Source organism: Sciurus carolinensis, chromosome 2, assembly GCF_902686445.1.
Source record: "Sciurus carolinensis chromosome 2, mSciCar1.2, whole genome shotgun sequence".
Lineage (NCBI taxonomy): Eukaryota > Metazoa > Chordata > Mammalia > Rodentia > Sciuridae > Sciurus > Sciurus carolinensis.
This window is the reverse complement of record NC_062214.1, coordinates 73,976,973-73,990,188: the sequence shown is the minus strand read 5'-3', so window position 1 is coordinate 73,990,188 and position 13,216 is coordinate 73,976,973. Positions and strand designations below refer to the sequence as shown.

General features: G+C 42.0%; 1 protein-coding gene across 3 annotated transcripts in view; it reads left to right on the top strand.

The window, feature by feature from the left end:
* Atp10a (ATPase phospholipid transporting 10A (putative)) overlaps positions 1-12,429 on the top strand; it is a 180,321-nt gene extending 167,892 nt beyond the window's left edge. The window contains exons 16-21 of one of the 3 annotated variants that reach the window (XM_047541122.1): positions 662-787; positions 5,304-5,504; positions 7,631-7,711; positions 7,790-7,894; positions 8,307-8,494; positions 8,636-12,429. In XM_047541122.1, the coding sequence (XP_047397078.1) occupies positions 662-787; positions 5,304-5,504; positions 7,631-7,711; positions 7,790-7,894; positions 8,307-8,494; positions 8,636-9,269 (1,335 nt within the window). In that variant the 3' untranslated portion in view covers positions 9,270-12,429. The other 2 variants (XM_047541124.1, XM_047541125.1) reach the window with 2 other exon arrangements.
* The last annotated feature ends 787 nt before the right edge of the window (positions 12,430-13,216 follow it).

Below are 13,216 nucleotides of genomic sequence, written 5' to 3'. Positions count from 1 at the left end.
TGGATGGTAAATATTTGGTGGGGAGGAATTCCTATGTGTGCTAGACATACACATTTTTTTCTGTCATTTTTCCTTAATACAGTAAAATGACTATTTATTCTTCTGGGGAGAATAAACCAAAATGTGCTTTTAGGGTGACCAAACAAAAAGGACAACCTTGGTTCATCTTTGGGTTGAGATCATGGTGTGATTTAGAGGAATATAGCATCCAGGACTGGAGAAAGGTAGAAAAATTACACGTATCTGTAGTTAGTGGGTTGTTAAAAGACAGCATGAAACTATGTGCATATATAAATATGCCATAGTGAATTCCACTTTTCTGTATATCCATAAAGCACCAAACAAAAATAAAGGAGAGAAAAAAAAAAAAACTCAACAGAGACATTTTTTTAAAGGCAAAATCTTTTTAAACCCATCATTTGTATAGCCAGTGTTTGAGGCCTTAAATGAATCTGGTAATGATCACTGAATGAGAGCATTTGTTGAGATTGCACATTTTTAACTAAAAGAGATGATAAAAGAAGACAGTGGTCAAGTCACAGTTACCTGTGTTTGAAGCTGAATTTTTCCTTCCATGTTTTGCCTTTCATTCAGGGTAAGTGAGGCAGACCTTATGCTGTGTGAGTCATCACCAATAATGGGAATTCTTCTCCCTTTCAAGGCAGTGATGGCCAGTGACTTTGCAGTGCCAAGATTCCGATATCTGGAGAGACTCTTAATTGTCCATGGACATTGGTGCTACTCCCGACTAGCCAACATGGTGCTGTATTTCTTCTACAAAAACACAGTAGGTATTAGACACTGGTCTTTAATAGAGTTTTTTAATTAAAAGGCATGACATTTTTAGAACCATATCTAAATGAGATCTGCAGGCCTCCCCAGGGCCTCTTATAATCCCATCTTCCTTGGCTTCTGGAAATGTCCCCCAGTTATCTAGTCTTGGCCCGGATTTGCATCGTGTAAGCTCAGAAAACCAACTTGTGAGCACATGAGAGAAGCTGCATCTCTGAGAGAGAAAGTCCTGGGAACATGAAGTCCACATGTGACTTTATAATAGGATTTGTTTAAGTACAAAGCCAGCAGTTTGCACAGGGTCACACAGCTAGTAAGCTGGTGAGGCTGTGATTATCATGAGCCATCTAACTCCTGCTCCCAAGCTCTGTTACTCTTTTGTATATGTGTATCTCAGGAGTGTGCTTCTGTTGTAGACACTCTACTTTCTCTAGAGCAGACAGGGAAGATCAAAGAATAAGTAGAAATGTGCTTGGTAGTCTTGGGATCGTAAGCTTACTTGGTCACACTATGATTCCCAATATTGAATGGCATCTGTTGGAGACACACCCACCCTGGGCCTGTCAGGGAGTCTCCAGGTCATCACAGTATAGGTTCAGGTCAAGCAGGAAAGGAACCACCATACTCTCCTGGGCTTGCAGGGCTGACATGCCCCCTTGTGGCCAGCTCTGTCTATAGCTAAATTGATCCTCCAGTGAAGTCTTACCCAGGCTAGATTGGCTGCAGATAATTCTTTCTCTCTAAGGAGTTGAATACAGCACCCTGCCTGATGCATTTCATGTGAATTTTAATGTTTCATCATAGTTCCTTCATTAGTAAGTCTTTGGAAAGTTTTCTCCATAGTCCTGCAGGATGAATCACAAGGCTGTCACAGAATCCTGCCCCACTTATTAAAGATTTCTAGATATTCTGCTAAAAAGTTGCTGGGTTGCTGCTCAGGGCTCCTGCCTCTGAGCTTATGGCTGAGTATATCAAGACTAAACAAACTCTTGGGACAAGAGACCTTCCAGGTTAGACCCATAAAACTAGCTATCTAGACCTCAAAAATCTGATGTCAAGATTATCTTATAGTCTTCTAAAAAAGAATAAAATAAAATAGGTTAAAAGGTGTATTTTTTCTAATTCCATTTGAAAAATCTACATGCTAACTTTAAGTTGACATCAGCATATCCTTTGTTAATGTTCTTAATGGTTTGTTCGGGAGGCTGACGCCTACCTTGCCATTCCCTATCCTTTCCCACCCACTCATTCTTGCCCGATTTTCAAAATGTCTCCTAGCAAATGAATACAGATGATCAGAACCAATCAGGGCATATCTAATTAGATAGGTTTGGTCCTGGAAATTAATTCAGATTAGATTCTGCCTGGGACTATAACCCAGGAAAGCTGGTATACTGTTCCTGCCCTTGCTAGTTGATTTCTCCTTTCTGTCTACCCGCTGGCATTGAATCCGCAGCACAGCGAGGCCTCAAACAAGCAGTTGCAAACACAGAGGCTCCCAGGAGTGAGCAGGTGTGTGAGGTGGGGTAGGGGGTAGTCCAGCCTCATTTCTGCCATTCATTAGCAGTAGGAACAAAAGCAAGTTACAGGTGCTCCTCAACATATCATGGGCTTACTCTTCCAATAAACTTACTGCAAGTTGAAAATATCCCAATTTGAAAACACATTGAATACTCCTAACCTACCTAACATCCTAGCTTAGCAGCACAGCACGCTGCAGAGCTTCTGCTGTTTCCTCTCATGATTTCATGGCTGATTGGAGCTCCAGCTCAAAGCCACTGCCCAGCATTTTGAGAAGATAGGACCACATATTCCTAACCCAGGTAAAGATCCAAATTCAAAATTTGAGGTAAGGTATATTGCTTTCTCACCATTTTAAAATTTAAAAAAAAAATGCTAATGATGCATGCCTATCACCCCAGCAGCTCGGAAGGCTGAGGGAGGAGGATCAAGAATTCAAAGCCAGTCTCAGGGAAAGCAAGGCACTAAACAACTCAGTCGGGTGGAGTTCAATCCCTGGTACCAAAACCAAAACAAACAAACAAAAAAAAACTAAGTTGAACCATGGTAGGTTTGGACCATCTGTAGTTGCCTTCTTTGGATTTTTTTCTGGGGACCCAGAGAGATGGGGTACATTTTGGGAGTCAAGCCAGCTGATCTCTGTTTAATTCCCAATTAAAATTTCTCAGATTGAGAGAATAGCAACAAGGACATAGGCCAAGCCCCTCAACATATTAAATGCAAACAAAAGCCAGAATGGCCACCTAGATGGGCATAGCCCCCAGCCTGCCGTGATGAACCAGCCCTTGTTGGAGGACCCAGGGAGGGCAAAGTGGTACCTGTTTCTATTCGGTATAAGATGAAGGACCTTTGTTAACAAGCATTTGTCTCTGTGAGGAGTTCAAGTATAATCACTCTGCTTTCTATCATGAGAGATTCATTAGTTTTAAGAATAATTTAGCCTTCCTTTTCAATAAAGAGCAGAAAAGAAATGTTTCCATGGCAACAGTGGTTTGTGAACAAAGCTCTTTGGTAGTACAGAAAAAAAAAAATCTCGATTATCTAAGTACTTTTCTTCCTCTTTTCCTTGACTTCATTTGCTTGTGGATGACTCATTAGGCTGAGCCTGTGGGGGTGAGTGTGAGAGAGTCACCTGTGGGAGGAAGAAAGGGAAGAAAGTCATTGAAAAGTTCCAAGTTTATCACTTGTTGGCATGGAAGGGGACAGTTACATAGTAAGAAATTTCAATCATAGATTGAAACAGGACTTGGAGGATATGTTTCATCCACATGGACTAGCATTTCTCCTGATCTCACAAAAAGCCACTTTCAGGTCAAAAAAAACAAAGCTCAGAGAGGTTATGTGACTGAGTCAAGGTTGAAAGGGTAAATATTTGCAGCTTCAGAACCCAAACTCAGCCTGTGCGGTGCCCAGTAGAGAGTGTTCCTCCATTCTATCATGTTCCCTTTGGGGACCATCTCTGCCCACTGGACCAAGTTGAACAAGTTGGTTTGTTGCTCATACCATGACCAAGGTCAGGTCATTTCACCTCTTGGAACCTGAATTTTCCTTTTCTATAAATGGTCAGAACACCAGCCCTGCTTGAACCTCAAAGAAATTGATGATCCTACTGACATAACAGCCTGTTGCAGGTAAGCACCTACAGTGTGCCAGGCCTTGGTGAGTACTTTAAAAATGCTTTAGGTCCTTCAGTACTCACAACAATGCCATGACTAAATATTGTTGGTTATGCCCATATTATGGACAAGGAAACTGAGGCAGAGCAGTGAAACAATCTGCACCAAATAGCACAGCTGCTAATTGTAAGAGTGTTCTGTGTGTTAGTCAGCTTCGCACTACTATAATAAAGTATCTGAGATAAACAACTCATGAGAAAGGTAGATTTATTTTGGATCACAGTTTCAGAAGATTCGGTCCGTGGTCAGTTGACTCAGTTGCTTTGGGCCCATGGCAAGGCAGTACATCATGACGAGAGTACATTCATGTGGTGAAGGAAGCTGCTTACCCCATGGAAACCAGGAAGCAAAAAGAAAAGAAGAGGGGGAACAGGGGTCCCAGTTTCCCCTGCAAGGACATGTTCCCAGCAACCTAGCTTCCTTCCACTAGGCCTGTCTTCTTAAGATTCCACCACCTCCCCATAGCACCACAAGCTGGCAACCAAATTATGAACATATAGGCCATTGGGGGCATTTTAAGATACAAAATATAGTACTTTGCAACCAATAAATTGCTGTGCCCCCCATATTAATGTACTCAGACTACTGAGTCTCAATGATCTAATAATAGTGGAAAAAGAGAAAGGCCCAACTCCCACTTCTACTGAGCATGGGCTTGAGACTGATGTACCTCCCTGGATTACTTTCCTAGCTGTTTAAGATCAGAGATGGTGCCTATACCACACCCACCAGCAGGGAGCCCAGGGGATAGTCAGGGCTCTGTCCCAGCAGTGAAGCTATTACTGTCATGGCCTTTGCTATTGTGCTGCCCTCCAAACAGGAGTCAGTCACTTCCCCCTGTCTCTCATCAAAAGGGCATGTGACTAAGGAGGGAGATGAAATCAGAGATGTAGCCCCAGGTAGGTTCTGTTTGGAGCATAAACAGAAGACAGTCCTGGGAAGAACTCACTGGTTTGTAGCTAACTGGCCCTCTTGAAATGTAAGCAGCCCTAGAGCTACCCTGTCAAACCTTGATTTTGTTTTACACTAATGATCTACAATTCTGCACCCCTCACAGGACTGCTCCTGAGAATTCTAAATTCCCACTGCCAGTCCCTCATGTTTGAAGGAAAGAGAAGGAGTGGAGGAAGAGTATGAGGGACAGTTAGAGGCAGAAACCAACATCAGGGCTCAAGGATCAGGCTGCCTTTGGAAGAAATTGCTGTCTATCAATAATCTTTAGAGTTAAATTCTGGAGGACCCTTAGATCCCTTGGATGGGAAACTGCAAGGACAACTAGAGAATCACTTGTCATTCTTTCTTTCTGGATTGCAGATGTTCGTGGGCCTCCTATTTTGGTTCCAGTTTTACTGTGGTTTCTCTGCATCCGCCATGATTGACCAGTGGTATCTAATATTCTTTAATCTACTCTTCTCGTCACTTCCCCAACTTGTGACTGGGGTGCTGGATAAGGATGTGCCAGCCCATGTGCTGCTTTTGAAGCCACAGCTCTATAAGAGTGGCCAGAATAGGGAGGTAAGCTTTCCTGAGTCTCCTGGCCCCTTGCCTCTTTGTTCACCTTCCAGAAATGCAAGTCCCCTTTAAATAAATACCGTGCACAAATTGTTAAAATTCTAGAATCCAGCCTATGGAAGGAGAAAAACAGATGTTATCTGTTGAAACCATTGCGCATTGTACTAGTATTGAGTTGCTATAACAAGATAACCGAGATATTTAACTTATAAAAGAAAAAGGTTATTTATATCATGGAGATTCTAGTCCAAGATAGGGTATAACCTTTGCTTTCAGTGGGAGTGCTAGGTAGCAATGGTGGGGAGCACATGGTGGAGTAAACTGCTGACATCAGGAGCCAGAAAACAAAGAGAAAGAGACTAAGGTACCACCATCCCTTAAAGGACACATGCCAGACCTCCTTCCTAGCCTCACTTTCTAAAGATTCCACCACCTCTCAGTAGAAGCACCCTGCATCAAGCCTTTAATATATGGAACTTTGGGTATATTCAAAATCCAAACCAAAATGTGCATCAAGTGTATTGAGTGAAAACCATCTCTACCCTAGGTGTTTCCAAAAGTCCAAGGAAAAACCCATCCCAGATCCTTAAATCTAATGACTGAACTTCAAATATAATTTTTTCTAAAGAATGCCAAAAAAATTTTTTTTTTGTTTTTAATGTGATTCAATGGGAATCAAGAAGACAGACCCATAGGGAAAACCTTTGAAACACTGAAAGAATAAGCAGATGTAAATATATGTTTGCATCAACACACCACATGATTGACACACTAACAACCAACTGTTCCAGCCCACCATCAAATAAATCATCTGAATGCTTCTCTGGCAAGTTTGCTTTCTAGTATGTAAAAAAGAATGCCATACCCCATTTTTCATACAATAATCTCTATTTTAGAGTTTGTTCACTTACAAGTTAACTTCCCCTGTCCACCTCTATAGTCATTTGATTCCCACTGGGACAGGTTGCACAGTGTTGCAGAGGTTCTGGGTCAGGCAAATGAAGAGGTTTCTGCTTGGCATTTGTTATCACCTTAGCTGGCCTCAGTCTCCTTGGCCTTTCATGGGGCAAGGATGCTGCAGATTTGTCCTCTGGAGTAAAGTAATCAATAGGAGGATTGTACCCAACACTTTACTTAAGTACTAGTATGTGCTTCTCTCTGAACTTCTACAGTAGGCCAGAGCCCATGCCAGTTACTTGAGGACTTAGTAGGGTTAAATATAAATTTGTTCACCCCGGTAATGAAAATTCAATTTGTCTATATCAAGGTCATTTTGATCTGTGGGTATAGTTGTCTTAGTCTGCTTGGTGTTACTGTAACAAAACACCTGAGGCAAGCTACTTAATAAGGGAAAGCAACTTATTTGTCCAGGGTTGAAGAGCTGCATCTGGTAATGGCTTTGTTGCTGGCAGAGACCTAAAGGAGGGCATGGCATCACGTGGCAAGAGACAGAGGGCAAATGTGTGGATGTGTCTCTTCTGATCTCTCTCCTTTTTAAAAAGCCATCAGTATTCACCCTGACTATCTACCCTTAATCATGTCCCAAAGGTCCCCCTTTAAACACCACAGTTGGATTAATTTGTTACCATCTTAATAATTCACAATGGGGATCAAATTTCAATCCATGAACACTTATGGGACACATTCAAATCATTTCCAAATCAGAACAAGAGCTTTTTGATTTTAACATTGGGACACATCCATCGTCTAGTTTTAAAATTTAAGATGTACTTCAAGAAACAACCTCCAGGACCCACCACAAAACCTTGACAAAGTGGAAGGGGATAGAAGGGTTCAAAATCGGGGAAGAATGCCCAGAATTTCAAGTACTCTTCCCACTTGAGGGAAATGTTCCCTAGTAAGATTTAGAAAGCAGTTTCCTCTTTCACTATTGACCTACAACTACTATAGCTTGTGTTCTTGGTATAAAAGATCCCAGTGAGCAACTCTGCTACAAACAGTTCTGCAAGCATTTGGGTAATGGGATTCCATCTAGGTCCTTACCTTCCCAAAGTCCTGAAGTAGCAAGTTTTTTTCTGGTGCTTGGCATTAAGGACTGCAGCATCCTAGGAAACATTTGAAGAGATGAGCACTTCTCTGTAATCTCCCTGCTTGTTTTTGTGTCCCAGGAATATCGGCCACGTGCCTTCTGGTTAAACATGGTCGATGCTGCCTTCCAGAGCTTGATTTGCTTTTTCATTCCTTACCTGGTAAGTTGACACCCAGCAGAGTTTTCTCCATCTCCTGCATCTGGGGACCCACAGACATGGTATGCTGCTGTCTTTCAGGCCTACTACGACTCGGATGTGGACATGTTTACTTGGGGGACCCCCATCACGGCAATCGCACTGTTCACCTTCCTGCTGCACCTGGGTATTGAAACCAAAACCTGGGTAAGAGTCACAGACATGATCACACCCCAGAGGGGCCCTCATGATGCAGACTTCACACTTCAGCAGGCTCCATGAGATCTAGGTTTCTTAAGTGGACAGGAGACTGCAAAACCGACCTCACTGTGATGAAAGGAAATGACACTCAGTTGAACCTCTGGCCTAGGCGCTGCCACAGCCCACTGCCCACACTTCTGAGCATTCCGCTTGACCTTGCTTTCTTATCTTGCCCCTATGTCCTTGTCCCAGGCTGGTCCACAAGTTTCTGAGGCTTCACTACGCCTCACCAGCTACCTATGACAAAGACTCCAATTTTTACGAAGACCTTAGAACATCACCTCCACTCACTGATGACTGTTGGGTTTTCGTTGCCACTGTTAAGTTGAAATAAAAGCCCTCTCTATTTCCCCTTCAGACCTGGCTCAACTGGACAGCTTGTGTCTTCAGTATCCTTTTATTTTTCACTGTGGCTTTGATTTACAATGCTTCCTGTGCAACATGTTACCCTCCATCTAATCCTTATTGGACCATGCAAGCATTACTGGGAGACCCCGTGTTCTACTTGATTTGCCTCATAGCACCTATCACTGCATTGCTACCCAGGTGAGTATTGGAGTTTGTGTTCGAGTCCTGAGTGAGTACGTAGAACATGTGTACTGCTGTGCATTTTCCCTGTGTGAGTGAGTCTCAGGAAATGGACACCTGTAGCAGTATCCGACTTTTTTTCTCATTTGCTCTTTCCAGATTGTTTTTCAGAGCCCTCCAGGGGAGCCTTTTCCCAACCCAACTTCAGCTGGCACGCCAGTCAGCCAAGAAATATCCCAAGAAACCTGAAACTACCAAAGAGACCTTAGCTCAGAAACATTTCCCGGGAGACCCAAAAACAGAGCTCTCAGAAGGGATGACCACGAGTCCCTTTGAGACCCTCTCCAAGGACTGTGCCTCAGAAGCTTCTCAACACACACAGCAGCCATCCTGCTCCCCAAAGACCAACAGGGAGCCCAGCACAGTGGACATAAGTGTGCCATTGAGAGAGGACACCGTGCTGGAGGGACAGGGGGCTCAGGCCCCAGGGTCCTCCAGACCAGATGAGGCTGTTTTGGAAGCATGTCCTGAGAACTCCAAGAGGAAACCCACCAGTACAAGCCCCACCAGTACAAGCCAGGAAGCCCCCCTACCATCTCTCTTCAACCTGCCCAGTTTCAGCTCACTCAACTGGATCTCCTCCCTCTCACTGGTCAGTGGGCTGGGAAGTGTTTTACAATTATCCAGAAGTAGTTTACAGATGGACAAGCAGGATGGAGAATTCCTGTCCACCCCCCCACAGCCAGATCAGGACTTGCATGGCTTACAGGGACAGGCCACAGACTACTTCTAGGATCACCTTCAAGGGACTGCAGCAGACTGCAGTCACAGTGAAAACCTTGAAATGGCCTTTTATATATATATGACGTAGGTATTAATATTATTTATGTTTATTATTTGCACAGAAGAATTCTAGGGAGATATATTTTTAAATGTTTCCAGGGGTAACACAGGAAACAAGAGGTACCAAAAAGAAAGTTTATTTTTTAAAGTTCTAAGTAGAGTATATTGAAAAGAAAAATAAGAGCTTTAACATAAATATATATATATACATATATATATATATATATAAAGTTGAAAGAAGAATGACACTCGAAAAGTGTCTTTGAATTTATTTTTTCATCTCATTTTATAAGAAAAGGCAATATGACTTGTTTTCTTCAACATGCATGACCCATGCTTTCCCCAAGTATGCTTATGATTAAGCCCAATGAACCTGGGTGGGTGTGGGCATGGATGGCAGTGAGGAGAGGTGATAGAGGGTAGGGCATGTGACCCCCCAAGACAGATTCCTTCACTGGCTTCCAATTCCACCAACCCAGAAGGGCTGTGGCTCTGTTCCATCCATAAAGGGGAAAGTGAGAACTCAAGAAAAATTCATGTGTGAAGTTCATTCTGATGCTCAATTCAATGCAGGCATTTTATGAAGATCTCCTTGTAGGTATGACAGCCCTATGTAACATTTTGCCTGTTAAGATCATCACAAGCAATAAAAAAAACTTCACTTTGCAAAGAGAGTGTGTCCAGTCACCACTGTCATATGAAGTTATCAGTATATAACCTAATAGAATGTGTTCTGGATACTGCAGGGAACTTCCTTTTAGACACTTTGAAGAAAACAGCTCAGGGACACATTACCCTGTCACTGCACAGCCCCTTACACTTCAGCTCTCTGAACTGATATACCATCAGCACTATCCAAACCCTTCCTGCCAAGAGGCTAGATGTTTTGAGCAATTATCTTCAGGCATTTGTCTGATGAGCCATTATTTCTGTCCCTCTAAAAGAAGAAAAAGAAAGGGGAAAGATTCTTTTAAAAATCCAAGAAAATTATACCCAAGTGGGATTTCTTTTCTGAGCCCTCTGTTTCTACTTTTTCAGGCAGTTGTTAATGTAGTGACCACTCTGCTCAGTAATGAAGATATGAAATAAAAGCAGACAGTCCGGTTAAGTTATCAGGACTTCTGGCTCCTGTGGGTGCCTGTTGTCAAGCATAGCAATGCAAAAAGATCAAAAGACCTGAGGACAGCAAAATTTGGGGAAGAATGTCTAGTTGTCCAATGAGTGTGATTCATTGCAAGCACCAGAAAACATACCTCCTTCTAGTCAGATTGAAAGAGAAGGCAAGAGCTCACTGTCTGCAGGTCCTAAGGAGGATGGGCTCCAGGTGATTGGACTCAGCAATCCAAATCCAGGGTGTTATGGTTTGAAAGTATCCTCCAATATTCCTACAGTGGAAACTTAATCCCCAGTGCAACTGCGTTGGGAGATGGGGGCTTTGGGGGAGGTTTAGGTCATGAGGCTTCTGGCCTTACAAATGGATTGATGTTTCTATCAAAAAGGTTTGTGGGAGTTTGGCTTTCTTTTGTTCTTATGTCTTCTGCCATGTGAACATGCAGCAAGAAAAGCCTTCACCAAACACAAGCATCTTGATCTCGAACTTTTCAGATTCCAGAACTGTAAAAATAAATCTGTTCTTTACAGATTACCTAGTTTCAGGTAATCTGGTTCAGCAATGCAAAATGACTTGAGACACAGAGCTTTTTCCCCCTTATCTCTTCCTATAGTTTTTTTTGTTGTTGTTTTGTTTTGTTTTTTGCTGGGAGGGTGGTGGTCAGTTTTGTTCTAAGCCTGCCTTTATTTTTGGTGATGCATTTGTTGGAGTCATCCCAGATCGTACCTGCATATCAGGTACTAGGTGCCTAGTTTCCTTAGCTTCACCCTGTTTAGGTTGCATGGAAACTTAAAACCAGTTGCTGCTATTTTGATGGGAGTGTGTCCTTTTGAGGATTCCTTCCTGCAGCTGCCAGTGTCTGGGCTGCATGACTGTATGGACATTCAGAGGAATATCCAGGTCCTGTTGGATGGGGAGACACAAGGGAGGCTGGAGGCAACTTCAGTAGCCAGTGTGGCTGAACCAAAGATGGCAGTGGTCCTCACCCTGCCTTCCCCCTTCCTGATGCCCTTCTATTGTCCTTAGAGTAGCATATATGAAAAGAATCTCCTTAGGACGGTACCCAAAACTACTATTTCTTGAATTAAGCTAATGGCCATTAGCACAAAGTATAAGAAGAACCACAATCATATTAACCTGAGTATCTGAGATTTCAAAATGCCCCCAATTTCAGATATTTTTCCCTCATAATCTACCTTTTCTACAAATGACATCTTTCCTCTTTAGATACTTCAACTTAGGTGATAGAATGATCCAGGCAGTGGCTCTGGGAATATGCATGCCAAAACCAGCTTAAAGAAATAAACATTGTAAATGGCATTGGCAGTTAGCTGCTTTGTAGGATGAGGAATATTTGTAGAAATTTACAATAATAACTTAACACAACCAAGTTTGATTCAAATGAACACATATAGGAGTGAATTTTATGATTATCTCAAAAAAAGCAGTGGGTAAAATATATTATCAAATACTAATAACAAATCTAAAATCAATGGGAATGGAAAAGACAGTAGAATGAATTGGAGATAACTTTCTTATGTTCATATATGAATATACACAACCAGTGTAACTCCACTTCATGTACAACCACAAAAATAGGAACTTATACTCCACGTATGTATGATATGTCAAAATACATTCTACTGTCATGTATAACTAAAAAAGAACAAATTAAAAAAAAAATCAATGGGAAGGCTGGCTACCTAAGACTGGCTCTGCTCTTGGCAACAAAATATCTGGATTAGTTGTTTGACACTGTTCATCATAGCTTGTTCAAAGTCAAAAGCAATTTAATTTAAATTCTTGGAGGACAGACATTGTGTCCTGTTTGCCTTGTATCCCCAGCACTTTGCAAAGAATCTAGCAGTTTGAATGCATTTGGTGAATTTTGAATGAATGCAAGAATAAATGGTTAAAAAAAAAAAAAAAAACTAGAGGAGGTTAAGAAAAATTGCTTATTACAACTCATTTACTAGGTGATATTTACTGGAAATTCTGGCTAAGGCAAATATGATTTTTTTTATTGTAAACAAATGGGATACATGTTGTTTCTCTGTTTGTACATGGCATAAAGGCATACCATTTGTGTAATCATAAATTTACATAGGGTAATGTTGTTTGATTCATTCTGTTATTTTTTCCCTTCCCCCCACCCCTCTTTTCCCTCTATACAGTCCTTCCTTCCTTCCTCCGTTCTTGCCCCCCTTCCTAACCCTAAACCTAAACCTAATCGTAACACTCATCCCTCTCTCCCCCCATTATGTGTCATCATCTGCTTATCAGCAAGACCATTCGTCCTTTGGTTTTTTGAGATTGGCTTATCTCACTTAGCATGATATTCTCCAATTTCATCCATTTGCCTGCAAATGCCATAATTTTATCATTCCTTATGGCTGAGTAATATTCCATTTTATATATATACCACAGTTTCTTTATCCATTCATCAATTGAAGGACATCTAGATTGGTTCCACAGTCTGGCTATTGTGAATCAAGTAGCTATGAACATTGATGTGGCTGTATCTCTGTAATATGCTGATTTTAAGTCCTTTGGGTATAGGCCGAGGAGTGGGATAGCTGGGTCAAATGGTGGTTCCAGTCCAAGCTTTCTGAGGAATCTCCATACTGCTTTCCAGAGAGGCTGCACTAATTTGCAACCCCACCAGCAATGTATGAGCAATGTACCTTTTTCCTCACATCCTCTCCAACACCTATTGTTGCTTATGTTCTTGATCATCGCCATTCTAATTGGGGTGAGATGGAATCTTAGGGCAGTTTTGATTTGCA